This window comes from Saimiri boliviensis, chromosome 8 (assembly GCF_048565385.1).
Source record: "Saimiri boliviensis isolate mSaiBol1 chromosome 8, mSaiBol1.pri, whole genome shotgun sequence".
Taxonomy (NCBI): domain Eukaryota; kingdom Metazoa; phylum Chordata; class Mammalia; order Primates; family Cebidae; genus Saimiri; species Saimiri boliviensis.
The window spans coordinates 16,635,062-16,662,532 of record NC_133456.1 but is presented as its reverse complement, the minus strand read 5'-3'; the positions used below and the strand labels follow the sequence as shown (position 1 = coordinate 16,662,532).

Here is a 27,471-nt window from a genome sequence, read left to right as displayed (position 1 = left end):
AGGTGGGAGGATAGCTTGAGCCCAAGAGTTTGAGACCAGCCTAGGCAACATAGTGAGACCCTATGTAGGAGGATCACAGGTACTTTTAATTTTCTTGATTTTATTTATTAAATATTCTATTAGAAACGTGTGGCGTTTGCAATAAGAAGACAATCCATTAAAAACAAGCAAAAAAAAAAAATAAACCTTAGGAAGGAATCATCCAAAGCAGGTATATGATCAACTTTCCTGAGGGTTATTATTGTCTCACCTTGAGACAGCCAATGAGCCACCAGTGAGACACTGGTGAAGGGCCAGGGTCTAGAAGGTTTCATGAAGGCAAGGCAGAGCCCAGACAACAGGGCATGAGTGGATGTCCACGAGGGCCTGGGAAGGGCACTGGCCCAGGCAGAGGACAGGGTCTCAAGCCCAAAGGGCCTTATTTTTCAGTCTCTCTTTCTCTCTCTCTCTTTTTTTTTTTTTTTTTTTGGAAACAGGCTCTTGCTCTGTTGCCCCGGCTGGAGTGCAGTGGCATGATCTTGGCTCACTGCAGCACTGACCTTCCAGGCTCAGGTGATCCTCTCACCATAACCTCCCAAGTAACTGGAACTACAGGAACGAGCCACCATGTTCAGCTAATTAAAAAAAATTTTTTTTTTTTAGAGATAGGGTCTCACTATGTTTCTTAGGCTGGTCTTGAACTCCTGTACTCAAGCGATCCTCCTGTCTTGGCCTCCTCAAGTGTAGGGGTTACAGGAGTGTGAGCCAGTGGGCCCAGCCTCATTCTCTTTCATGTAAAAAGTAATTGAGTTTGGGCAACTGTGTGAACTTTCATGGATTGTGAAACCAGAAAACCACAAGCAGAAGTTACTATTGTCACGTGTATAAGAGAAAATGTGCAAAGGGACATCCTTTCATCCAAGGAGATGAAGCAACGAGGCTGAGTTTTCCTAAATTACGGGCCAGGTGATTTTTTTTGTTTGGTCCCAGTTTTTTTTTTTTTTTTTTTGAGACGGAGTTTTTGCTCTTGCTGCCCAGGCTTGCCCAGGCTGGAGTGCAATGGCGCGATCTCGGCTCACTGCAACCTCCGCCTCCTAGGTTCAGGCAATTCTCCTGCCTCAGCCTCCTGAGTAGCTGGGATTACAGGCACACGCCATCATGCCCAGCTAATTTTTAGTATTTTTAGTAGAGACGGGGTTTCACCATGTTGACCAGGATGGTCTCGATCTCTTGACCTCGTGATCCACCCGCCTTGGCCTCCCAAAGTGCTGGGATTACAGGCTTGAGCCACCGCGCCCGGCCTTGGTCCCAGTTTTTAAGAAGGTCCCAGCCACCAGAATGTACTGTAAATCCCAGCAGACCCAGTATAAAAGACTGCAAGAGGAAACCTCTAACCCATAAAAGGCAATCAGAGCTCTCGTTTGGTATTCTCATTATGGCCTGTTATTCCAGACCATGAGTAGAGACATTCAGCAGCTCAGCCTTTTTAAACATGTGCCCCCTCTAATGTAACTCTATTTGCATATATCTCCCAAAGGCCCATCTCCATCCAGGCAGGGCCCCACACATCCAGCCACCTGAGCCCATTTCTCAGAGCCAGAGAGCAGCTGGGCCAGCCTCCCAGACTGAGGAGTCTCATACATACACTTTCCAGTCTCTGCCTCAGATAGTTTTTTGTTTTACTTTTTAAAAATGCACATTATGTTCTTCTGGGCTCATCTCCACAGATTTCATAGCTCTTTGTTATTAGTTCATGGGAAGGAACTTTGTTCTGTACAATTCTACACAGACGGCAGGGGGTCAGAAGGCCTGAGACAACTGCTGTCATGCTTGTATTACTAAGAAACGCCTATCCCCTTACCCCACATTCATATACATTCCACAGGCATGTCTTGAAGCTTCCACATTGCTGCAAGCCTAGCAGGTCAAAATGCACCGATTTTATCTCCCTCATTTCCAAAGTAATACTTGTTCATGGTTTTAAGAAAGAAAATACAGATGAAAAAGTGAAAAAAGAAAAATTCACTCTGATTTGATCACCTAAGACAAGTACTACTAACATTCTGAAACATATTCTTACGGTCTTTTCTCTTTGTATTTAGTAACCTAAAAACACTTTAAAAAATCTATAGGCCCATAAAAGCAGATCATATAGTTTCCAAAATATATATTTGGCCCCACAGTGGAACCAATTTAAATTTGGTTTAAAAGAAGTGTGTAGAAGCTGTTAAAGCTTTTCTGCTCTAGTCATGGCAGAACTCCTTCCACATTCTCTGCACAGAGCTCTGAGTTTTCAGTGCAGAAGGAACATAATGGTACTTGTATGTGCGCCTGTGTGTATTTAGGGGTGGGGTAGGGCGTGATATCCCTCCACCAGCCATTCCCCTTAGTAGGCAGCTCAAACTTCTAGTACGTTCCTTGACCCCTGCTCACTTTCTTTTCTACTTCGGAGAAAATCGAGGCTGCTAGAGTTAAATCCTCTTCATACTCCTCATCTCACTGCCCCACTGTCCCTGGACCCATCGGTACCCACTGTCTTGGAAGGCAAGGCTCACAGCCAATCTCAGCCCTGAGGGACCTCATACTATTACCTCCAAGCTTTCTCCTTGTGTTCTTAGCAGGCTCTGAGCTCTCCCTGCCCCTTCATAGCTAAGTGGCTTGAAGGCTTCTGTACTTGATATCTCTGCTCACCTCTCCCTTACTCTTCAGTGAACCCAATCCCTCCATACCAGGAAACTGTTCTCACTAGGTCACTGAGCAACTTACTGCGGCCAAATCCAAACGTCAATTCTTAGCCCTTGTCTTCCTTGGGGTCTCTTCACTGTGCTCCTCCCTGTCTGTGGGGCTGTGACTCTCCCCTTCTCTTGGCATCCCGCCCATCCAGGCCACTGGTGTTCCTCAGAGTTCAGGGTTTCACCCAAAGCCTCCTTCCCTGCTCATTCTGCACTCTCTCCTTGACAATCTTTCTTTACAGCCCTGCTTCCATCATCACTCAGTGATGAAGCTCCAATCACAAGCTCCAACTCAGACCTCTTCTGAATCTGCAGATCTCTCTATCTGGCTGTCCCAAAGGCACTGTACACAGCTAAAACTGAACCTGCTGCTTTCTCCCCAAGCTGTCCCCTCAAGTCTCCCCTTCCTGGCCCATGGCATATCCACATACCCTGTCACCTGGAGTAGAAATCCAGTAGTCACCACCAATTCTTCTAACCTTCTGCCCCACGTCCCATTCACTCCACCAGGTTAATTCTGCCTCAGACTGTGCCCTGAATCCCGTGCTGTCCCCTCCATGCCGCTGTCATGCCTTAGTTCAGCCTATCATCACTTGCCCCAGACTATTAGAGAATCTCCCAGGTCTTCCTGCCCCAAATCTTGCAGCTTCCACTTCTATCCTTTCTCCCCACTACTTTCCAGAGTAAACTTTCTTAAATGTAAATCTGATCACATTATTCCCCTGGCCTAAAACCTTCACTGGCTCCCTAGGGAACATGGACCAGAGTACGAGCTCCTGGGCAGGGCTCACGAGGCCGACATATCTCAGCCCTGGACTAACAATCCAGTCCCACCTCCCTCTGTAGACAGTCCCTCCCTGTGGTCTATTTGGAGTTTCCCAAAGGCACTATTCTAAGTTTTCCTTTCTACCTCCAGGGGCTCCATTTTAGCACCAACCCAACCCTTATCTGCTCCAGCTTGCCAGGCACCTCCTTGCAGAGCCCATTACTTGGCCTTTGTGCTATCACAGCTTATATGTATAGTATGGCACACATAATTTCATTACACACATCTCTCCTACAGGACAGTACATTCTTGGAGGACAAGACAATGTCTGTCAACTTGTAGTTCAGCAAACTGCTTAGCACCTGGCATGAGGAATGTATTCAATAAACCCAAGCTGAATAATAGTGATACAACATTTATTGAGCACTTATAGGCCAGGCACAGTTCCAAATGCTTTGTGACAAAAGTGTATTTTGTTAGTTAATTCTGACAATAAACCTATGAGGCAGAGACTGTGATATTCCTCATTTTACACATGAGGTAACTAAAGCAGGGAAGTCAAGCATCTTCCCAAGGTAACACAGCTAATAAGTGGCTGAAGTTGGATTCTGACTCAGGCAATCCAAGTCTAGAACCTTTGCCACGATCAGAAGATAAACATATAATTATCAGGTAATTTTATTAAGTGACTTAAAAAAGACTTCTAAAAAAATTTGCTGATGTCACAATATCATTCTACCAACAACTACCTCAGCATACTAATGTTAAGATTGAAACAGGCCTAGGATAATAAGGCTGTTTCAATGAGTATATAGGATAATACGATAATGTTAAAAAGGAAACAATAGAAAGTAGTGGAGACAGGTTCTAAAGAAATGCCAGTAACTTCAAGGACTCAACATTCTATTCATTTCAAGAAACAAGAATGAAAACCTGCTTAAATTGTTGCAGGGTCATGGGATCAAAGTTGCTGCACACCCACCAGTCTGGGTAGAAACTCCCTCTAAAAGCTCTCCCAGGAGCAGGGTAACCAACCCGAAGCCTGCATCAATGGCCATGTGTCTCCTCCACGTAAGAGGTAGCTAGTTGGTCCACAAATGGGCTGCTTTCCTCTCTCTGGAGCCAGAAAGCTTTTTCTTTCGGCATTTATAAGTTGCTCAGGGGCAGGGTTGAGAAGTTGCCTGGCATGAGGGAGAATGCAGCACAATACTCCAATGGACCCTGAGGCAAGTCCCCTAACCTGATGCAATGAATGTGCCAATACCTCGGGGCAAGATGGGCAAGGCCCTTTTCTGGCTGCACCCAGCACCTGGCCTGCTATTCCTCCTCTATGTTCCCACAGGTCCAACATCATACTGCCATGCTACCCTTCCAGGAAATACTTGCCAAGTGGGCTCTGAACACAGCACATGCTCAGTAAGGCTGCCGAAAGAGACTCCAGAAAGGAGTACCAATTGCACATTTGAAGTAAGCCCCAATATTTCCACTAAATGACTTTGGGCAGCTGAAATGAAAATCAGTGGCCTGCAGTGGTCTCAGAAGTCATGGAGGTTATGTTTATGGCAAGGTATTCACAGAGTGGGATTCAAAAGAAATTGAGGGTTGGGGAGCAGGCAGACAGGCAAATTTTCTTTTCCTTAACAGTGTGGTTAAATTGACTATAATCCACTCTTGCACATCATAATGTTTCAGTCAATGGTGAATCCCTCAAGATTATAATAATATGTTTTTACCGTACCTTTTCCATGTTTAGATATACAAATAACATTGTGTTACAGTTGCCCATAGTCAGTATTCAGTACAGTAACATGTTGCACAGGTTTGCAGCCTAGGAACAAGAAGCTATTCCATACGATGCTGTACTATCTACGTTTGTGTAAATACAATCTATGATCTTTATATAGTCTATGATCTTTGCACAATGATAAAATTGCCTAACAACGCATTTCTCAGAACTCATCCCCATCATTAAGTGACATGACTGTATATTCCTCCTTTTCTCAAGTCTCAGATTTGAAGTAATTTATGAAGTTAATAAATGATAAGATCCAAATAAGGAGGGGCAAAAATATGCTGATCATAAGGGTTTATACAATTACTTTGATTGTGTAACATTTGGCTTTGAGCCTCCTGGCAGCTGGGACAAAAAGAAACTACCTGTATCCGTCAGGTTCAAGTATCTTCTGAGAGACAGACACTGAGGGAGCTCACAGAAGGAGGAATTTGGAAAAGAAAAGGTGGTGAAACTGAGAAATGGGGAAAAGAGAGAGAAGGGTACGAAAATAAGGGTTTCTGAGTCCAGGTTGTCTTCAAGAGGCTGCCTCCTCAGGGCACGTGGAGCCATTCTGGACTTCTGAACGTCTTAAGTGTTTTAGGAACACAGAAGGCTCCTTTGCTGACATTACACAACCTCAGAGTGGGCAAGGAGAGGGCGTCAGGAGATCAAAGGTCAGCCTGACTTGTGCTCCTGCCTACACCGACGCCGTCTCCAGGCCAGCCTGCTGGCCAAGTGAGGCACCTGCCCTGTTCCTCTGTCCACTTGTTCTCTTCTCTGTTTCAAGACCTGTCCTTTTTGCCCTATTTCTCAAATGACAGTCTCAGCCCCAAGGAGGCTGTTTACGCATCTGTGAGTCATTTCCCACTTCCCTTTTCTGCTAAAGCTCTATTTGGACCTATCTACTGCTACATTGGAGTAAATCACTGATAAATGGTTCAGAAGGTTATAGTGGTTCCAAGTGTTCAGATGTTACACTTGGAATTATTATTTCAAAGCCGAAAGTGGTAAAGTAACTGCTTGAGGGAATGTATATAAATACACACATATATTTAACTAGTAATGATAACAAATCAAAGTGATACACAATGCATACATTACTTAAAACCTCTGGATGTAAACTGTTCTGAAAAAGTATGTGCAACATGAATTCTTGAGACATAAAACATTATAATCCCATTAGGGAACTCCTTAGAACCCTGCAGTGACCTCTTTCTTAAAAAAGACTCCTCTGGAACATCAATAAGGAACCCCCCAATTGATCTGCTTATTACCTGGGCTTCCAACTCTGCTCCTTGAAAGCCCAGGCTACCCCACCAGTGCCTGAGGAGCTCCCACTTCTGCAGCTCCACTTCTGTTTTACATACTGGATTTTGCATGAGATGTCATGTGCTGGGGATGGGGAGAGGCAGGTGGTAGCATGAAGATCCTACAATAGGGCACATTTGTAGAACATGCTTTGAGTTGCTTCCATTACTAACGGTAGATATTTGGTGAATTCTTCATTGTTTGGCCCATTTTCTTTGGGGCTACCAGCAAAATACACCTCTGGGAAGCTAACTGTGGTTTAGGATACAGTCTGTGCCTTTCACTGCTTTGGGATTGGAAGCTAGCAACACATCACAGTGAGAATCATGCTCTCCTGCATCCACTGCAAGGGCCAGCTGGCCAAGGTCTCTGGAGAGGCTGCCCGCTTCAGTGCAGCGGGTAAAGAACCCATGTGTGTGAGGGCAGTGGGAATACCAGGGCAGAAGCCTCCCCTCCCACTGCCCAACATCCACTTCCCTGTTTTCACATGTCTTCTAGAAACCAATGACCTTCACACTCTCTCTCCAACCCTGATCCTCTACCAGCTCCAGACTGACTACTTACTGCCCATCTAGCATCTTTGCTTGCACATAATTTTAGTGGCAGTTTGACTTGAACATAAGCCTCAATTTCTCCTCCAAAATCCATTTCTCCTCAGACTTTCCTATTCAATAACTGGCACCAGTGATCCCCAAGTTGCTCTGGCAAAGACTTTGAAAAGTACACTCTCCAATGTCTCTCCAGTCTGTCAGTTCTGAACTGTGTTCTTAGGCCTGGCCTGAGAGGGAAATGTGAGGGAAACGTGGGGGCTCTAACGCATCAAATGCCCAGGGCCCCGTCCCCAGGCCAATTATAGTGGTCTCTGGGAGTGACACCCAGCCATCAGTATTTTTAAACAGCTCTCTAAGAGATGGTACAGAAAGGCTTGGAAATGAGTAGTTTAAAATAGATGCCAAATCCAACCGCTTCTCTCTGGTTTCACTGCTCCCACTTTGGTCCGAGCCACTGCCATGTCTTGCCCGGACCACCGCAATACCTCTAGTCCTCTGCTTCTATTCATCACACCTTGTACCTCCATTGCAAGCACACTGCAAATCAGATTACACTCTGTCTCTCTGATGGCTGCCAGCTGCACTTAGAATAAGTGAGGCCTCTCATGAGGCCTACCAGGCACTGCACATCTGGCCTCTGAGGCCCTCTTCACCTCTTCTAACCACTCTTACTCTCCCCACCACAACCATATTTTGATCACCCTGGTCCTAGGCCTGTTTCTCAGATGTGCTAAGCACGCTTCTGCCTCCGGGCCTTTGAATTTACTCTTTCCTCTGCCCTTGGATCTTCATTTGCCTGGCTTGTAGCTTCATGTCATTCACGTCAGCTCAAAAGGCACCACCTCAGAGATGCCTTCTTAGACCACCTTGACCTAAAGTAGTCCCCCTTTGCCCCAGAAAAGTCACCAGCACATCATCTTGGTCACTTTATCTTACTGTCTTTAAAGCACTTATCACTTTCCAAAATTCCCTGCTCAATCATGTCTTTATTACCTGACCCTGTCACTACAAAGTGAGCTTCACGAGGGCAGGAATTTGTATCGGTCTTGCTCATAGCTGTAGCCATTGCTCAGAAAGGAATCTCTCACAGAATGGGCACTGAGGGAACACGGCCATTCATTTTATTTTCACACCAAGTGCCACTCCTCCTCACTACTGCCAGAGTGAGAATTGTAATATGACAGTTTTAAGACGTGTTGAAAATTCTCAGGGGCCCTAAACTGCCCCTCATCATCCACCTCCTATCCTTCTCCTCAGGCACCTCACCCACATCACCAACCTAAGTCCATTCTCTTCCCAAGCTCCCACCACTCCTGGTGCCTAGAGGAGCCACGCTCTGCATTCCTATGTCTCTGTGCAAGCTGCTCCTTCTGCCTGTCTTCCTATTCTCCAAGTCCACTGCTCAGACTAGAGTTGGCTTGGACATTGCTTCCTCCAAGCAGTCACCCCTATAGATTGTTTAATCTCCCCTCCCTTGTTCTCCCACAGCCTTCATCACACAGGGTTATCGTCACCTGTCTTTTCGGGGCATCCTAAGAGTAAGAACAGTATCTGGGGCTTAGTAGATACTAAATTATGAACTGAGCAAAGCAATGTCTTTTATTTCTGTATCCCCAATAGCAATGGTATCATAAAAATTTCTGAATAAATCCTTAACTTATTTTCAGCATGACCATGTAGATGCTGCTGGGAAAACTCTTTTATATTCTTGTGTTTGGGGACACTTAGGATTATACCCATATACATGGCTTCCCTCAGGTGACAGCTGTTCTGTAAGCAGTGCTAATAATACTAGGCCAACAGGCCCCTGCCTGTCAGTGTGTCTGGTCTCCCTGAGGCATGCACATGAACAGAGGTGCTGTCTGGACCAGTGGCTGACATGTAATTGAGCTGGGAAAGCTGCCTTCCTTTGGAATTGATTAATAATAATCTACCACCTGAACTAGCAGGAAATGGAGCCCTTTGAGACAAGAACTAGCTCAGGCCTGTCATCATCATCATCATCATCATCATCATCATCATCACCGCACTTTCCCTGGGGCTCACAGAAACAAAACCTGTATGGCCAGTGTCACTGCTAGTAGCAGTGCTTTCCCTCTCTTAATTTGCACACACACATCCAACGTACAGAAACAAGCCACAGTAGGTCTTTATCAAATAATGTATTCTCTTGCTTTTCCTATACAAGGGAAGGAACAGAAGAGAGGGTTTAATACCAGGGTGCACAAATATTCAATATTCACGTGTGCAGCTTGTATATTTAGTTAAGTCACTGAGCAGAACACTACTGCTTTACCAACAGATATTCACCAAGAGGCACTTGCTGCGGCCTGAAACAGGCTTGTCCAGCTTTTCAGGAAAAGATACACCTCGCCCAAGCAAAGTGATGGCCATTTCCGTGCAGGTTCCTGGAATTGGATGTGGCTTTAATTTCACATCCACCTAGTTCCAGCCCTGTCTTCACTGGGAAGCCCCATCTTGACCCAACCACCCAGCATGCTTTCTAATCTGATCATCTGGCCCCAGTCGTCAAGGTTATCTGTGTCTTTTTAACCAGAGGCCAGGTTTCCCCTAGACCAAACCCCTCCTACAGCAGACTCAATAAATGTATATATCCATATACATACAGTAGCATTTAACCAAGACAGATAGCCTGTGGTACAGGTGTTGACCCCTCTTCCCTAGCCAGAATTCCATCGAACTCTGAACAAGGCAGAGGTCCACTTCCCCACCCTTCCCTGGCCCTCCTGCTCTCAAAATTCCCAAGGTCCAGGGGGAGCATGCAGGCTATGGCCATGCCAGGGCCAGAGGAGGAGAGTGTGGGCTGGTCAAAACAAGCCCAGACATACTCACGGGGTCCGTCAGCATGGCCCGGCAGTGGGAGGCCAGGGCCAAGAAGGCCAGCAGGTTGAACACAATTCCGTTGATGATGCTATACACGTAGTCTCGAGATGGAATCAGCATGACAAAGAGGACCACAAACTCTGCATAGAGGACCAGAAACCAGGTAACGATGGCACAGGCGATGCCACAGCCGTCGCGGATAAACCACATGGTTCCCACAGGACCAGGGTAGGGAGGTGGGACACACTTCTCTGGCTGGAGGTATTCTGGTTTCCGCTCAATGTCTCGGAAGTGGTGGGTGGGGATAAGCATCATAAGCTATTCTGTCCATACTGGCATCTGAAAGACAGGAAAGAACCCAGAAACTTGGTGTTGTCTTGTCATCAAGGAGGTTTGACAAAATCATTCCCAAAGTGAGTTGTGATTACCTATACCTGCAAATCTCTATGTGCAAACCCACCTAAACACCGTGCTCATTTAAAATGTGAGTTCTTCTTCCCTGTTTCTGAGAGTTAATTTAGCCTTCTTGAAACAGGACCTTCACATGACAGATAATAAAAAGTGAAACTCTAAAGGGTAAATACCTTGCCCAAGGTCAGCTAGAGCAGCAGCAGCAGACACAGGCTGCCAATTTATCTTTTTTTTTTTTGAGACAGGGCAGGGTCTCACTGTCACTCAGGCTGGAGTACAATGGTACAATCTTGGGTCAGTGTAGCCTCGATCTCACACCTCAGGCTCAAGTGATCCTCCCACCTCAACCTCCCAAGTACCTGGAACTACTGACATGCATCACCATGCCTGGCTAATTTTTATACTTTTTTGTAGAGATGGAGTTTCGCCATGTTACCCAGGCTGATCTCTAACTCCTGAGTTCAACTGATCAGCCTATCTTGGCCTCCCAAAGTGTTGGGATTACAGGCATGAGCCACTATGCCTGGCCCAGCCTGCCAATTTAGAGGTGGTACTAGAACCTAGGTCTCCTAGATCTACTGAGTAGACAACGCCTCAATAGATATGTTCAAATTTTGACTTAAAAGGCAAGGAGAGGCAGAGAGAAGGGGAGGGAGTTAAAGGATGTCTTCCTACATCCTTTAACCCCACCTGGCTGTGGGGTGCTTCATGTGCCTTTGTTTCCTCACCTGTGAAAACACCTACATTCCAGCCCTGGACACCTCCTCCAAGGATTGCTGGTATGAGGGTTGAGGGAACTGGTGGAGGTGCTTGCAATGAATGATACAGATCCTAACACTCTGTACACCTCACAGACTATGCACATGTATTCTAAGAAACACATCCGTGCCTTCAGAAACAAGTGCTGGGCAAAGCACCCTTTCTCTTTAGAAGCTGCAATTCAAGTTTCTGGAGATAGCAGTGAAATAACCAAGAATCGATGACTAATGTCTATCCACAGCATGTGCTACAAGACATAGAAAGCATAGATTTCCCTTCTCTTCTTCTTTATCTTAACCTCTCTGGCCTGTTGCATCACCAACCAGGTTTCTCAGTTAGAAACTGTGATGGCTCAAGCTCCCCACCAGATGTAGGTGCCATGGAAAAGCCACCTATACCACAGGCTATGACACAGGTAAGAACACCTCCGTCTTTTGAGAACTCAAGTAACTACACAACAGAAGAAATCACTCAAAAGCATCACTGGCCATGTGTGCTTCCTGAAGACTATGGCTCTGAAGGGCAAAGGCAGGCTTTCAATGGTTGTATTGGATTATCTATCCTTACCCTGACTTTCTAATTTTTCTTCTTCCTCTACTGCCCTCACCCCCAGCAAAGAAACCAAGCATCTGGATTGAATACAGTATTGTTATGAACAGTAAGGACATGTCCCAAAATCTAGGAGGGCAGACTAGTAACTACTATTCACAATGACAGACATTCTAGAGTTGAAAGCTGTGCAGAATAGTAAGGAAGAATAAGGACAGGCCCACTCCTCCCAAGGTGGCCGAGAACTAATGGCTGAAAGGCAGTTAAATGTGTATAACATATTTGACCAAAGGAACATCGACTCAACAAATACAGTCACTATCACTGTGTTAGGGAACAAGAAGTCATGACGCATAGAGATAGAATGACCATCTCAAGTAGAGAAAAAGTCTTGGTTTCTGATGGTCCATCAAACAAATTTTTCTAAGAGAGCAATCCTGTGCTCTTCAGAGGACAGTGGCAAGTGGTCCTGCCAGAGACAACCTAAATGCATTAAAAGATGCAGGCCCACCTTCTGAAGCACCAAACAGAGGGCAGTAGAAGATCGGAGATCAGCATGTCTGGGACCTGACCTGTGCCCAGCAAATTCTAAAATTACAAACTCTATTCAAGAAAAACTAAACAAAAGAAAAGCTGATATCCTGCAATGATTCAAAAGCTGATTGAAGCTCAACATTCTGACAACCTCCAGTTGCAAGCATTCTTTTGGTTTTTCCTCCTGCCATACAGATTTATATTTATATCACCTATGTTCCACAATTACTATTTAAGCTTAAAACCAATAATGTTTTGTGGCACCACAGCCACATCATTTGATTATATATTGTCTCTGGCTGCTTTTGTACTGCAATGGCAAGAGTTGAGTAGCTGTAACCCACAAGCCCTAGATATTTACTCTCTGGCTTTTTATGGAAAAGTTTGCTGACACCTGGTTCCAAGCAGTTGTTGGCTATCAAATAAATAACAGATCCTGCTTCCCTGGCAGAAAAGCTTAGTGTATTGGAGATGGTCAGTTACACCTCACACTAATCCACCTACATCTGTGGCACCAAAACCTCTTGTCATCTGCAGCCTGCGGGCCACTTCCCCATAACCTGTGTACTCTATCTAACAGTTCTTTGATTACAATAAATGGTATGGTTTTCGTAAATGGATAATCACTGAAAATCAATTTTAGAGCAATCCTTAGATACTTCCAATGATTGAATTATATTCACAGAATATTCAGAGTGGTTGTATTCTATCCTTTGACAATTCCTCATTCTCGATTGTATGTATGACAATGATTTGATTAAACAAGAGTTATGTTTCATGTGCACGGTTTTGTTGAGGAATAAGCCCTTCCATGTAAGTAACTTTTCAGATAAATGTGACTTGTTTCCAAGCAGAAACACATTTTAACCACTTGGATGGTTAAGATGGAAATCTTAAAACAGAAAGAGACAGAGAGAGAGAGGAAGAAGGAAAGAAGGAAGGAAGGAAGGAAGGAAGGAAGGAAGGAAAGAGGGAGGGAGGGAGGGAAGGAAAAGGTATTATAGCTGTTTGTGCCTTAAGCACAATCACCATCCATTTCTTCTAGAATGATTTAGAGTTATTACCAGGAACATCAACTACCGGAGTGTGTTAGGTAATGATGTCCTCAGGGCTACTGAAATTCACTGGGTCTCAGCCTCACATCAACTGGCTTGCTCAGACTGTAGTAATTGCCATTCTGGCATCTCTGTATATGATTCCTTGTCTTCCTCCTCCATTCCTGCCTACTCATTTCTGTGTCTACAGTCACCAATCATCCCCACGTATCCTCTATTTACTACTGCTAATTGGCTGAAGGCTAGAAAACTGAATAAACTAAGTCTTGTTAGATTTATTTGCAAAAAGGTAGTCGTTTTGGGTAATAGGCCTTCAGGGAACAACTGCTATGCTCTTCACCATATAGTCTTTGAGGGGAGGAGGCCCTCCCTTGTTAGCCCAGTTGCTGGCACAGAGTAGTCACTTAATAAATATGTTGATTAAATGGATGCATGAGCTTTGTGATCCCAGTCCCACCTTTTAGAGGCATTGTCTGCTTACTTTCAGGACTGTGTCCATATTCTGGATGGTGGAGGTGTGCCAAGTAGAACCATGAGGTAAGTGGACAGACTCTTACTGAAGTAACCAGAATGTTCCATCCTCAAACAATGTGAGACCAAAGAGTGTACAGAGGAGCTCTGTTTTCTCATCACCCTCACTGGTGAGCAAGAACCTGTGATCTAGGAAAGGACCCAGCCAAATGTGTACCTGGCAGGGCCAGACACCAAGCCCTGATCTGAAAGGCACATTCCACACTTAAGAGTCTTAAAGTATCCCAATCGAAACCAAGAAAGGCATACTGCTATAAAAAGGTTGCTTAACCCCCAGAACTCCCAAAATCAACAGCAGTAGCTTTCTTTCTTTTTTTTTTTTTTTTTTTTTTTTTTGAGACGGAGTTTCGCTCTTGTTACCCAGGCTGGAGTGCAATGGCACGATCTCAGCTCACCGCAACCTCCGCCTCCTGGGTTCAGGCAATTCTCCTGCCTCAGCCTCCTGAGTAGCTGGGATTACAGGCACGCGCCACCATGCCCAGCTAATTTTTTGTATTTTTAGTAGAGACGGGGTTTCACCATGTTGACCAGGATGGTCTCGATCTCTTGACCTTGTGATCCACCCGCCTCGGCCTCCCAAAGTGCTGGGATTACAGGCTTGAGCCACCGCGCCCGGCAGCAGTAGCTTTCAAATAAGGATTTGTTCCTTGAATTAGCCAACTGAAAATCTGAGAAATATGGCAAAAAACCCACCATGAAATAAACTGTATGTTTCCTTTACCCTGCCCTAACAAAAACCAAAAAGGCAAATACAGACCCCCCTTTTCCTTTTCTGTTTTGAATTAGAGAAACCCCAATCCTTAGGGTTGAGCAGCAGACCTCTGCCAAGGACCCCCCTCCCAACAAGTGTCCTTATTTCCAAGGAGTGGGCAGAATTGGTTGCTCAGGACTCTGGAACGGGGCCCCGAGGATGGGCCCCAAACTCCTAACACCACCTCTGCCAGCACATGCTCTCAGAGGGGCAGCCTCCTCTAGTTCCCCCTCCCTGTCCCCTTCTTCCTGGCCCCTTGCCCTGTTTTCTCTCTAAAGTCTCCTCTTTTTATTCAGTTCAACTCAAAAAGACATTCATGGAGCAGACACTAAATGCAAGGAGCTGTGCAGGGGGCTCATACATGAGGGACGTGGCGGACAATAACGTGTGTGTGCTGCCCTGCTCAGGCCCTGCCAGTCCCCTCCCCCAGCTCCCAACCTAATAACACTAGTCTTATTTACTTTTCTCTACTAACCTGCAAGTCTCATTTTATTTAGCTCTGTAGCCTAGTGTTTGGTAAATGTGCTCAAATCAATAGTTCCTGAGTGACTGGTCACAAACATCAAACAGACACACCCGCAATAATGCTAACACATAGGTGACTAATGAATAGAACCACAAAGCGGAAATAGTACCAAAAACCCCTAAACTCCAAAAGCAACAAAACCCCCAACAACCGTAAGTGAAATAAATAGGCTTTCTCATGGCAGGGACTTCTGAAGGGGTGGGCTCTGAGCAGGGCCAGGAGCCAGGTGAAGCCTGCTGCTTATACAAAGATAAGGGGGGCCTGGTGGGCCTGGCAGGGAAAGTGATGGTATTAGTGGGTAAGGGGAGGGGCAGGATGTCCAGGGCTGTGTGCGTGCCTGTGGACACATGCAGGCTTTACAGGGAAGAGAGGAAGTGATTGGAGATGAGGCTTTATAGGGAAGAGAAAGTTGTGTTTTAGAAAGTCTAAATTTTATAATGAGATGAGATTTCATCCTGAAAGGTAGTGGTGAGCCATAAAGTTTCTGGGGAAAGTTGTGAGGGGATAGTATTCATGCTGTGGCAAGGCCACTCTGGAAGTGACAGGCGAGACAGATGAGAGGTCTGAGTTCAGAGGCCAACAAGTCCAGGGAGGCACTATGGCAACAGGCCTGAGTCTCATTTTGGTGGTATTAGGTTTTCTGTTACTCTAAGTGGCTGACAGTTTCCCAAGGAAGATCTAGAATAATGATCATTTTGTAATTCGAATTACAGTAATCTACAAGTTTTTTGGCTAAGGGTTTTATTAAAGAGAGTTAGGTCCTCCATATATTAGTATTCCAGGTTCAAAGTAATTACTCCTTTCACCTGATAGAAGAGTTCACTGAAGCCCAGAAAGGCAAAGGAACTAAGCCTGGGGGGCGGGTAAGGAAGTCACCGCAGAAATGGATCCACAGGCCCAGAGGTGTTCTGGAGCTCCCTAGTGCCAGTGAACCTCATGATAAGATGTGGTATCAAAATGATGATCTGAGCTCTGTTGGGGGCAGTGTGTGCGAAGTCAAAGGAAATCAGCTAGTATTCCTTCTTAGAGTTCTAAAACCAAAACCAAGAAATGCCTGAAATTAGTGCTAGTCTAAAAGCAACAACAAAAACTGTTTCTGGTTCTGAGAGTTGCCTCCAGATCCATATATGACACACGTGCTTCACTATACCTGATCTCAAGTGTGCTCTTCCACTAACCTACACACTGACAGACACAAATGTATTCAGTGGACTGGGTTTTTGGGTCAGCCTTGAGGTACATTACTTATGGCTCAATCCCCACGCTTCCTCTCCATGGCAGGCAGCTCAAAGGGTTTGAACACCATAGTGCCAAGCTCTCAGGCCCTATCCCACTGTGGCACTTCATCTGTTTGGCCAGGATGAACTAGCTTGGCTAAGTGTTGACTGCTAGTGATGGGCAGAATCTAGCTACATCATTTGTTGAATGAAGAGCAAATCCCTATAAATCTATCATTTGGAAAACTATAACAACAACAACAACAACAACAAACAAACCCTGACCCACAGTCCACGCTTTATGGATAAGGTCAAAAGCATGACTGTTACACAAAACATAAAAGTTCTCTACTGAATGTATTAGAGTCCCAAAATGTCACTGTTCTCAGTTCACAGAGTGTTCCAAGGACCCCCCTCAGATTGACAAGTCCTATTCACCTGCTTTCATAAAACAAGATCTTACACTAAAGTCATGAAGTAGTTCAACCAGATCTAAAACCAAATCCTTAGAAGCGACTCAAAGTACTTTGTGAGGATTACTTTTCTAAAACACCGCATCCACCCACATTCTCACATCCACATGAACATTCATGCGCTTGTGAACAGCATACAAGTTTATCTTGAGACAACATAGATTAAAGATGCATCAACAAAGGGCAATTAACTATTAGAGCATATGAAATAACTGTACACAGACTGGTTTAACAAACTCAAAATCACATGTAATCATCTCCCCTTGGCTTAAAGATAAGGATTATCTAAATACTTAAAACAAAAATTGAAGGATTAAACTTTCTGGGTCTCTACAAGAAGGAACTATAAAACTGAAACTCAATTTCATCAACTTCTTAGCCAATATCATGAACATCAGCAAAATAGGAGAAACTCTAAAACAGGATGCTTTAGGCTTAAGCCCAAATTTGTTTCAAGTGAATATGTGACATTTTAATAAATCTAGTTTTATGCTAGACTGCTGTTGAGGGCTGGTCTGGTATCCTCTTGAACTTGTTCTAAACACTGAATTCCCACCTAAACTAATTCTTACCACAGTTACATAGTCCAGTAGACCCTTAAACAATCACTTAAAATGTCCACTGAAAGAGGGTAGCGTCTTTTCTGATGTTTCTGTAACTCTCAGCTGAAATTCACCCTAATTAGTATAGCATTAACCTTCTATGGTTTAAATTGTACAGCCTTAAAAACATGGCTTTTTTTTTTTTTTTTTTTTTTTTTTTTTTAGAACTTCTCACATTCTAGACTGACAGGCCTAAAGTATTCACAAGCCAGCCCTGCAACCTCAAAGATCAATAAATGGGTCTTTGCTTTAGAAGCTTTAGAAACAAAACTGGTCAAGCAGAAAATTACTTCATCTGCCATACAATTACCTTATTTGTGTAAGAATCCAAAAGGATTGTAAAGTTTATGCCCACTTTTTAGATGAGTTTCAGAAAAACAGAGAATGAACCATGAATCAGTATGTTTGAAATATTTCATTAAAACACAGGATGAGTCACTAAAGTTTTTCAAAAAGGTAAGGGTGTGGTCTGAAGCCTAACAGAAGAAAGGTTCCTTATCTTCTGCAGCACACCCTGCTAGACAAGGAAAGTGTCCAGGCAGGCAGAGAGAGCTGGCCTGTCTCATAAGATCTTTACCAACAAGTCTATACTCTTTCTCTCTCTCCAGCAGGGGCTGTCTCCCTCTGCCTGCCTTTTGTTTCTGTCATACTCAGCCTTCAACAAAAAACAAATGGAAAAAAAAAGGAAAATATTGTACCACCAAGCCAAACCTTACACATATTCCAGTTCACTGAGGAAACCAGGAAGTGGTCAGTAAACTGAAATTTCCTTCTTGCTTCATAACTGACCACCTCCTTATAAAACCCATCCATGCACACACTCAGACTCCTACTAATGTCCTTCATTTCAGAAAACAGTCTGGGATTTGGATAGCTCACGGAGGGTAACAGTTCCTCTACTTGCTATAATGATTTTATTGCAATTGGCTACTTTACCAACTCCTGGTTTTACTGATCTACTAAAAAAAATAGTATGAAAGTATGCACCCAAACCAGGTGCAGTGGCTCACATCTGCAAACCCAACCCTTTGGGAGGCTGAGGCAAGAGGATCACTGTAGCCCAGTAGTTAGAGATCGGCCTGGCCAACATAGTGAGACCTTGTTTCTATTAAAATATTTTTAATTGGGATAAATAACGACACACCCATGTTTAGTGTGATATAATGAATGTCACAAATGTTGGAGATCTATAGAAGACACAACTTATTTGGGTAACATGTTCTATTTTCCCTTTTCTTTCCTTCTTTCTTTCCTTCTCTCTCTTCTCTCTGTCTCACAGGGCATGATCTTGGCTCACTGCAACCCCTGCCTCCAGGTTCAAGCAATTCTCCTGTCTCAGTCTCCCAAGTAGCTGGGACTACAGGCACACGCCTCGATGTCTGGCTGATTTTCTCGTATTTTTGGTAGAGATGGGTTTCACCATATTAGTCAGGCTGGTCTTGAACTCCTGACCTCAGGTGATCCACCTGCCTCGGCCTCCCAAAGTGCTGGGATTACAGTCGTGAGCCATCACACCCAGCCTACTTTCCCTTTTCATGGGTGTCATTTATATATTGCAATGAAGAGAAATATTGAGACTACTTTAAAAGAAGACCACTTGTAGGAGTAACCAGTAAAAAAAAAAAAAAAAAAAAAAAATCAGCATTTTAGAACTGGGAGAAATATTAAAGACCATCTAGTAGATTCTAGTCCAATTTTCCTTTTTACAAATGTGAAAATTTAAGTCCTTTTGACATTCTGTTGAAAACTTACGTTTTAGGCAAAATATGCAGTACTGGCTAGAGCAATGGAGATGGATGTCAACATTAATTGAATGCCAGTTGTGCTTCAGGACTACGCAAAGCAGCTCGTTTTAATTCTTACAGCAACCCAGCACAGCAGCTTTTATTCACCATTGCAGAGATGGAAAAAGTAAGGCTCAGAGGGGTTGCGGAATATTCCCAAGGTCGCATGGAGCAAGGCGGTGGTGGAGCCAGGATTCAAAACAGCTCTGCTTGCCCTCAGAGACTGTCCTTTCTTGCACAGCATATGGATTTTTTTTTTTTCACCCAAAGTGGGAATGAGAGAAATGCAGAAGCAGGAAATATGAGTTCTACTTCCTGCTCCCTTACACAGATTTGAGGGACCTGGGGAGAAGTTGCTTCAACTCAGCTTTAGCGTCTTCCTCTCTAAAGTGAAGGGATGGACTAGGATCTCTAATCTCTGACTGTTAAAAAAAAAAAAAAAAAAAAAAAAAAAAAAAAAAAAAAACCTCAAGAAAGGGACTCTAAGCAGACTTTCCTTCCACTAGCTTCTGGGTGCCCATACCTATTCTTTAAAAACAAATCTGGGCACGGTGGCTCATGCCTGTAAGGACACTTTGGGAGACTCATGCAGAAGGACGGCTTGGGCTCATGGGCAACATAGCGAACCCTCATCTCTACAAAAATCTTAAAAAATTAGCCAAGCATGGTGGTGTGTGCTTATAGTCCCAGCTACTTGGGAAGCTGAGATGGGAGGATTGCCTGAGCCTAGAAGGTTTAGGCTGCAGTGAGATAAGACAGCACCACTGAAATCCAGCCTGGGTAACAGAGTGTGACTTTGTCAAACAAATAAAAATTGAGCATTCCCTCTTCTATGAACCCCTTCTGATACCTGTCTCATTAATGGAACATGATACCCACTGGGTTACCTCACAGACTTGGGCCCTCAGAAACATCGCTGTTTGGAAAGAGACTGTGAGAACTACCTGGCTTCTTCCAAACTCTGGTCCAGCCTGTTTTACAGATGAGTGAAGAGGTGAAGCTCAGGTTGTCAGTGGGTCTTCACAGAGAGGTGGCTAACTTGCTTTCTAGGTCTAATGGATGGTAATTACTACCACCTGTTTAACTGCTACTCTGCCATCTCCCTGCATTAACTCCTCCTTGCAGGAAGTCTGTAAGCCAGCAGGAACACCTTCATAAAGGCAACAATAAATGACAGATCCAGCTACCCAAAGAACACTTGTCGATGAGGGTGATACTCTCATAGTTTGTGAACCCCTTTGTAATCCAATGCAAGATCTCATTTGACAATGAACTGCCTTCTGGCCTCTGTCAGGGTAGGCACCAGTTTTGCCTGAGTGTTGCCACAGTGTGGAATATACTGAATGTAGGGTGGGGTCCTGATTCTTTCCTGACCCTCACTGAAGATGTCCACTACCCACCCCTGCCTCCATCCAGGCACTGGGCTGCTTGCTACACATGCCTCTTCCTGTGTGATTCTCATGTCTATTCTATTTTGAAGGTATAAATGCTCCCTTTTCCATCCCCCTTTTAGAGATGAGAAAACTGAAGCATACCTACATTCATACGTCCAGGAAGAGGTGGAGACAGGATATACTCCCAAAGTCTGCTCTTGTCCCACAGCCTGATTTTCACTACTTACTACAATTAAATTTTGTCTAATAGCTAGAAAATAAAAGGGGGAGGAGTATTGATGTTTCCATCAGTGACCTTGGGTTACTTACAGTTTCGCTATCTTGCCCACACATGGTTATGCAGAGGTGGCAGTATGGGGTGGGCTGCATGCAGTGGCGCTCACAGGCCACAGGCCTGAACACAAGCATTCTGGGCTCTAAGCTAGGGCCCTGGCTGAATTATCAGCCAATATTTAGAATACTGATCCTGCCCTAACCTAGGAGGCAGGAAGACTGTGAAGTCTCAGCCAGAAGAGTCACTCTAGGATTGAATCCCTAAAATCTGCTTTTGCTGGGAAATACTTCCTGTGGGGCCAAGTACCAGAATGCTGTATTTTTTCTGAGAAAAAGCCCGCCCCCCCACCCCATGCTAGGCAAAGACCAATCAGCAAAGGTTCCCACCTGAGGGTGTTGAGAATGGCACCTGAGCCCACACTGTGTCATGTGCAGCCACACAGCCACTGTGACATCACTCAGGCCAGAGCTTGGGTGTTTTTAGGGACTAAAAGCAAAAGTGCTTAGAGAATTCTAAAAGACTAGCTAGGGAAGAGAGATAACCAGTTATTGCAATCGTACTAGGTACTATGGCTCAAAAAGAAGAGCCATTTGACTTTTAGGAATCTGCTGGTATCACGTATTCCAGGTACTGTAAATGGCAATGCAAGAGCAGAGCCCTGGGAGGAATCTGGGACCACAGAAAGGGGGCTGTACTGGGCTCCGAGAGAGAGAGAGAAGACAGTCCCTGCCTACCTGGTGAGGGCTCTCTGGCATTCACTAGAGGGCTTTGAAAGTAGAAGGGAGGCTAGTACTAAGGGGAACGAAGACTGGGCTTGGAATCAAGAGGCCAGAGTTTACTCCCAATCCTGCCACTCACTGACCTCACAATCTCAGGCAAGACAGCATTCTGGGCCTCAGTTTCCTCATTTGATAAAAAAAGGGGACGATCACGCCAATTGGTAGAGCCCCTTGCAGGGCTGAGATTCTATGAGTCCTCTGTTTTCAGGAGCAAATTCAACAGTTTCTTTGTGAATATCTTGGGTTTTCCTTTTCGTTTTTACCAAAAGCTGCCCTTAACGTCTTTTCCCCATTTGATAATATTCCAAAAGATGCCCACTGGTAACTATCTCTCTTAGCAATTTCCTGAGCATGTTTAGTTCTTTTCAATCAAGTACAGCATAAAATTACCACTTCCTTTTGTTCACTCATTTTTTTCAGAGTGGGAAAAGCACTAGCAAAATATATCAAGTATAACAAAGTGGTAAATGAAAGGAATCTTAAAAACCCCAAGTTAAACATGGCCATTTCCAATATTCAAATATTTGCATATCCAGGATCCATTCTGAGTTTTATAACCTGGCAAGATCCTCACTTAAGGGCAAAATGAGACTTAGGTTAACTGACTTGTTCACAGTCATAAAGCAAGTTAATAGCAAAGCCCAAATCTTTGCACTAAGATGCCTGGTAGTCTTTCCACCATCAATCGGTATCTTCCTAACCAGCCTGTCTTTCTAGATTCTCTGCTACTATTTCTTGTTTTAGAAACATACACTTCACATACCGAATACTTTACTGCAACAGTACTGTGGTCAGAACTGTATTGTCCCACTAGGCTCATCCTGCTAAGCTAAGAAAGTGATTTACCCAAAGGCATTCCATCTCCACTCACCCAGAATGGGAAATAGGAAATATATGTTCATGTCTCGCCAAGAGTTCAAGCCAAAGAGTTCAATCACCAAGTCAATACGTACTAGGAAGGCTATGGTTTGAAGACTATGAAATGATGACATTTCCCATGCATTTCAAATGTATTAGAATGTACGATTTAATTAAGTGGGACATGCACCTGGAGTCTTCTCACCTTCACAGTTGACAGCCATGAATGACCTGACTATTTGTTTCGGGAAATCTGCTTCCAAGGAGGAAAGCAAATGATTTTTTAAAATGCAAAACAGGAAGGAATTAGAGGCAGCACGGCATCAGGCTCATTTTTTCCCTCTAGCAGGTCAATATTGAGACATCACTCCTCCATTTCTACCTGAGACTTTGTTACTTTCCATGACTATCAGGGTGTGTGTGTGTTTAAATATTTCCATATTTGGTAATCAGGATGTGTGATCCCCTTTTCTCAAATATACCCTGATGAGACATAGGAAACACTCTGTTACCTTTTCAAAATGAAACACATAAGAAGACTGTATAACCCTTCCTCTAATTAAGAGTAAGCTCTACCCATGTATTACTAGCAATTTTTCTAGCACTGTAATCCCAAGTTATGTCTAGAAGACAGATGGAGACCTGCTGGCCAGATTATGACAGTATTTTTTACAGATATTCTTCATTTCTATCATTATTTTATTATTTTTAGAGATGGGGTCTATGTTGTCCAGGCTGGACTCGAACTCTGGGGCTCAAGGGATCCTCCCACCTCAGCCTCCCAATATCTAGTATTCTTTAAGACAAGCTGCAGGTAGGAGAAATGCAAAGTGTTTAAAGGAAACAGATCTATAGGGAAAACAGTAGCGTACACTGTACATTTTGAGAGTGCTGGGGTAATGGTGAAAATGCAAAGGAAAAGGCCTAAATTGTGGCCATGTCTGCTTAAGACTGGGAATAGAAAGAAGGTTTCCTACTGGGCTTTAAAGAGCTCTCTGTGGCTGAGCACAGTGGCTCATGCCTGTAATCCCAGCACTTTGGGAGGCTGAGGCAGATGGATCTCTTGATGCCAGGAGTTCCAGACCAGCTTGACCAACATGGCCAAATCCAGTCTCTACCAAAAATACAAAAATCAGTCAGAGTGGTGGCACACACCTGTCATCCCAGCTACTTGGGAGGCTGAGGCACAAGAATTGCTTGAACCCAGGAGGTGGAGTTGCAGTGAACAGAGATTGTGCCACCGCACTCCAGCCTGGGCAACAGAGTGACACTCTGTCTCCAGAAAAAGCTCTTTGCAATGTCAGCACCACAGACTCAGCATTGCCCTGAAGCTCTTCTGAAACTGGCTTTTATTGCTTTAATTAACCAAGGCTGGGTGGGACAGATTTACATCTGTCTCTGTAATGTTATTGTTCCCAGCTTGTGGCTAGCAGCAGCTCTTTATCTTTTGTGTTTGATACCTGTCCTGCACAATTAGCCCCTTATTATAGGCTGGCCTCTCTCTAATTGCCACATGTCTCAATTGAGCACTTTATTTTATTGTCTTGTTCATGCACTAGTTCAAGGTTCTGGGATCCCCTACTATAATAAATTCTACACTACTTTCAGGCAGGTGCTGTGTTTTGGGTTTCTTATCTCTTTATGCCCATAAGAACACTAGGGACTCACAGGCATGCAAACACTAACTGTCTGAAGAGTTACTAGATATTTCTTCTGAGTACAGCATATGGCTGGAATCTGGGTCTCCATGCATGCTACTCAATCCTAGTATCAGATCTATCACCCTTCTTTGCCATTGAGGGCTCTCTCCTCAGCTACTTGGAGTTAATGTTCTATTCTGTTCATACATAATCTTTTGCCTTGTTTAAAAGGTTGGGCTACAACAGACACAGGAACTTCCCATCAGCACATTCCACGTTCCTCTAGAAAACTGATTCAAGGGATATGAGTTTATGCTTGAACAGACTCCTTGCTTTTGGAATTAAGGTGAACTATATAGTTCATAGGGCAGCAACCAATGCAAAACAAAATCGGGACTTCCTTCACCAAATACTCTGGTGAATGAAATAAAACCTAGGGGAAGACTGTGTAAGGTGATGGTTAGGAGTGTGGGCAGGAGAGCTAGACTACCTGGTCTCAAGTCCTGTTTCTGCCATTTACCAATGATATAACCTGTGACCCTGGTTAAGGCATTTAACCTCTCTGTGTCTCGTTTTGCAATCTGTAAAATGGGGATAAAAATACTTGCTTCACAGGGCTGTTTCAAGGACTGAATCACTTAATCTTTATAAAGTGCTTAGAACAATGCTTGGTATACAATAAGCATTATGTAAATTAGTGTGAAAATTAGAGTATAGGGTTTTAGAATACACAACCTTACAGATTAGTATGCCCCAATTCATTTATTCATTCAATAAATGATAGAAAAACAAGCTGGTTTAATAGAATACTGTGCCATCTTTGACTTCTTAATTTTTTTTGGTTATCATATGTTCTTTAATTACTTCAATAAACTAAAAAAGAACTCTATGGATTTTATGAAATTTGTGGATTTTAAAGCTGTCCAATGCTCTATTACAGGAAAAAGGATAAAAATGTTCTGGCAGCATTTAAGCAGAATGCTTGGTAAAGATTGTCACTTTATTTTATTTTATTTTATTTTGAGAAGGAGAGCCCAGGCTGGAGAGCAATGGCGAAATCTTGGCTCACCTCAACCTCTGCCTCTGGGGTTCAAGCAACTGTCCTGCCTCAGCCTCCCGAGTAGCTGGGATTATAGGTGCATGCCACCATGCCCTGCTAATTTTTTGTATTTTTAGTAGAGACGGGTTTCAGCATGTTAGTCAGCATGATCTTGATCTCCTGACCTCATGATCTGCCCACCTCGGCCTCCCAAAGGGCTGGGATTACAGGCCTGAGCCACCATGCCCTGCCAAGATTGTCATTGTTGTAGCAGACAATTTAAAAAGGAACATTCTACTGTTTACATCTCTCATACCTACTTAGCCTAATATCATTTGTAACATTATTTAGCAAATACTGCCAACCCTTCTCCGGTATGGAATTTCTATCAATTGTCAGGGGGACAGTTCAAATATATGTTGTATGTTTTAAAAGACACTGGAAGATCTTGACATAAAGATGACCCCATGGTTTCTGAACTCAAGCTTTTCTTTCTCTTTGCTGATCTGTCCATTTGCTGTCACCTTTTAAATCCTCAGTCCTCTTACATATCCTAGTTTCTAAATTCCCACTTCCGGGGTCTTTCCTTTCTGAGAAGATCTCTAGCACATCTAGAAATTACCATTTCTAACATCAGCAATCGCATGTTATCTTATCACACAGAGCTCCCCACACAGAACCCAGCTGTCCAACCACACACAAACACATCTGTGTGCCACAACAGGTGGGGCACCTGTGCCCTCATTAGGGTGGAAGCCCTTCCGGCTTCACCTCTTCCCAGTTTCCCAGGAAGGCAAAGTCCAATCCTGCAAGATGTCTTCCTTTTAGGTGCCCCGGTAGAGAACTATGTAGAGACATAAGAAACATCTAATGTCCAGTCTACTAAGAACTGATAATCAATTTTGAAGTTCAGCAATTTAATCATTAAGAATGTGAGCAAGCACTTCCTCTCTTAACCTCAGACGACCTCCCAATCCCACTGTGCCCACTGATGCCACCATCATAGCTCTAACCACCATGACCTATGGTTATGCTGGCCCCGGAGCCTGAACCTCTGCCCAGGGAACTTCTCTGGGCATAGTGTGTTTTACTTGCCTTGTGTTCAAAAGGTAGCACAAAGCCTATCTATAGTAGGCTCCCAATAGTTATCTGAAACTGTATTTGAAGCCATTATCTGAGAAATACCAACTTTTTTTTTTTTTTGGCTGATCGAGCTAATTAGGGTTACTTTCACTTTTGAGAACAGGGAGGGTCCTCATAAATGGAACATCAGGAAAGTCATGAGACTCGCTTCAACTCGCCCTCGTTTCAACTAATTCGGGTTAACTTTCTCCCATTTATCCACACGGCTCCTTTAAAACTTGCACCATACTTTTTCCGCCGCGCCTAAATGAGTTCCTTTGGTGACCCCGGCTTCACCTTGCAGACATCCTCTCCGGGCATCCAATGCCTATACTCCCACTCGGCCAACGCATGGGGTTGACTTTTTTTCGGGCAACTGCTCCCAGCTCCCAGCGATCACTTCCATCAAGCCGGGGTTTCCCGTCCCCGCTAGGAAGCGTCAGGGACGTCTGGGCACTGCGCACCCAGCTAGCGCCCGTTACCAAGCGCCTCCTCCCCCTAGTCTGTGGGACTATGCTCTGATAAGCACCCGAAGCAAGAGGTCCCAGCAAGGCACTGGGTCAGCGTTCGGTCAGAGTGAGCGAGTCAGCGAGAGATATTCCTGGGTGGAGGGGTGGGAACGCCTTAGGTCTAGTGTCCCCCACTCCCAGCCCGGACCCTTCCCACCGAGAACTACCTACAGAGGGCTGCATCGGCTCTCCTCTTCAGCCTTCCTAGGGACTAGAGAAGTGGAGAGGAGAACAGCGGGGAAACAGCCACCCCCGGGCCAATCACGACGTCCGCCCCTCCTTAGTCGGGGTCTCTCTGTCACTCACACACACACACACACACACACACACACGAGACACACACGAGCTCCTAGGTCAACTCTAGCTCTGAGCAACTACGCCGCAGATCTCTCCCACTGCAAGTCCCCCGGCCCGTGTGGCTCTCCTTACCCCAGCTTCTTCACCCCAACCCCAGTTTCCCTTCCCAACTGACCGTGAAGCCGGAGGCAGTTCCCCAGTCCCAGGCCCCCGGTGGGGCTCCCGCCGCTGCCTTCCCCTGCAGTCCCCAACCCAGGACCCGGCCTCCGGCTGCGGCGATGGCTCCTCGGAAGGAGGCGCCGCGGTTCCCTGGACTCGGCCAGACACCGGGCGGCGCGCAGGAGAAGCCCATCGAGCTCCCGGCGGTGGCGGCGGCCGCGGCTGCAGGAGCGGCCGCCGCGCAGGTTGATGAC

The 27,471-nt window shown here is 44.7% G+C and overlaps 1 protein-coding gene across 4 annotated transcripts in view; it reads right to left on the bottom strand.

Annotated features, from left to right (window-relative positions):
- ZDHHC3 (zDHHC palmitoyltransferase 3) overlaps positions 1 to 27,463 on the bottom strand; it is a 61,082-nt gene extending 33,619 nt beyond the window's left edge. For 3 of the 4 annotated variants that reach the window (XM_039477710.2, XM_039477709.2, XM_003926241.3), the window contains exons 1-2: positions 27,234 to 27,463; positions 9,964 to 10,293 (exon numbers count right to left, since the gene is read on the bottom strand). In XM_039477710.2, the coding sequence (XP_039333644.1) occupies positions 9,964 to 10,269 (306 nt within the window). In that variant the 5' untranslated portion in view covers positions 10,270 to 10,293; positions 27,234 to 27,463. Of the gene's footprint in view, positions 1 to 9,420; positions 9,910 to 9,963; positions 10,294 to 27,233 lie in introns of those variants that run through there. The other variant, XM_074403998.1, reaches the window with a different exon arrangement.
- Positions 27,464 to 27,471: the final 8 nt, after the last annotated feature.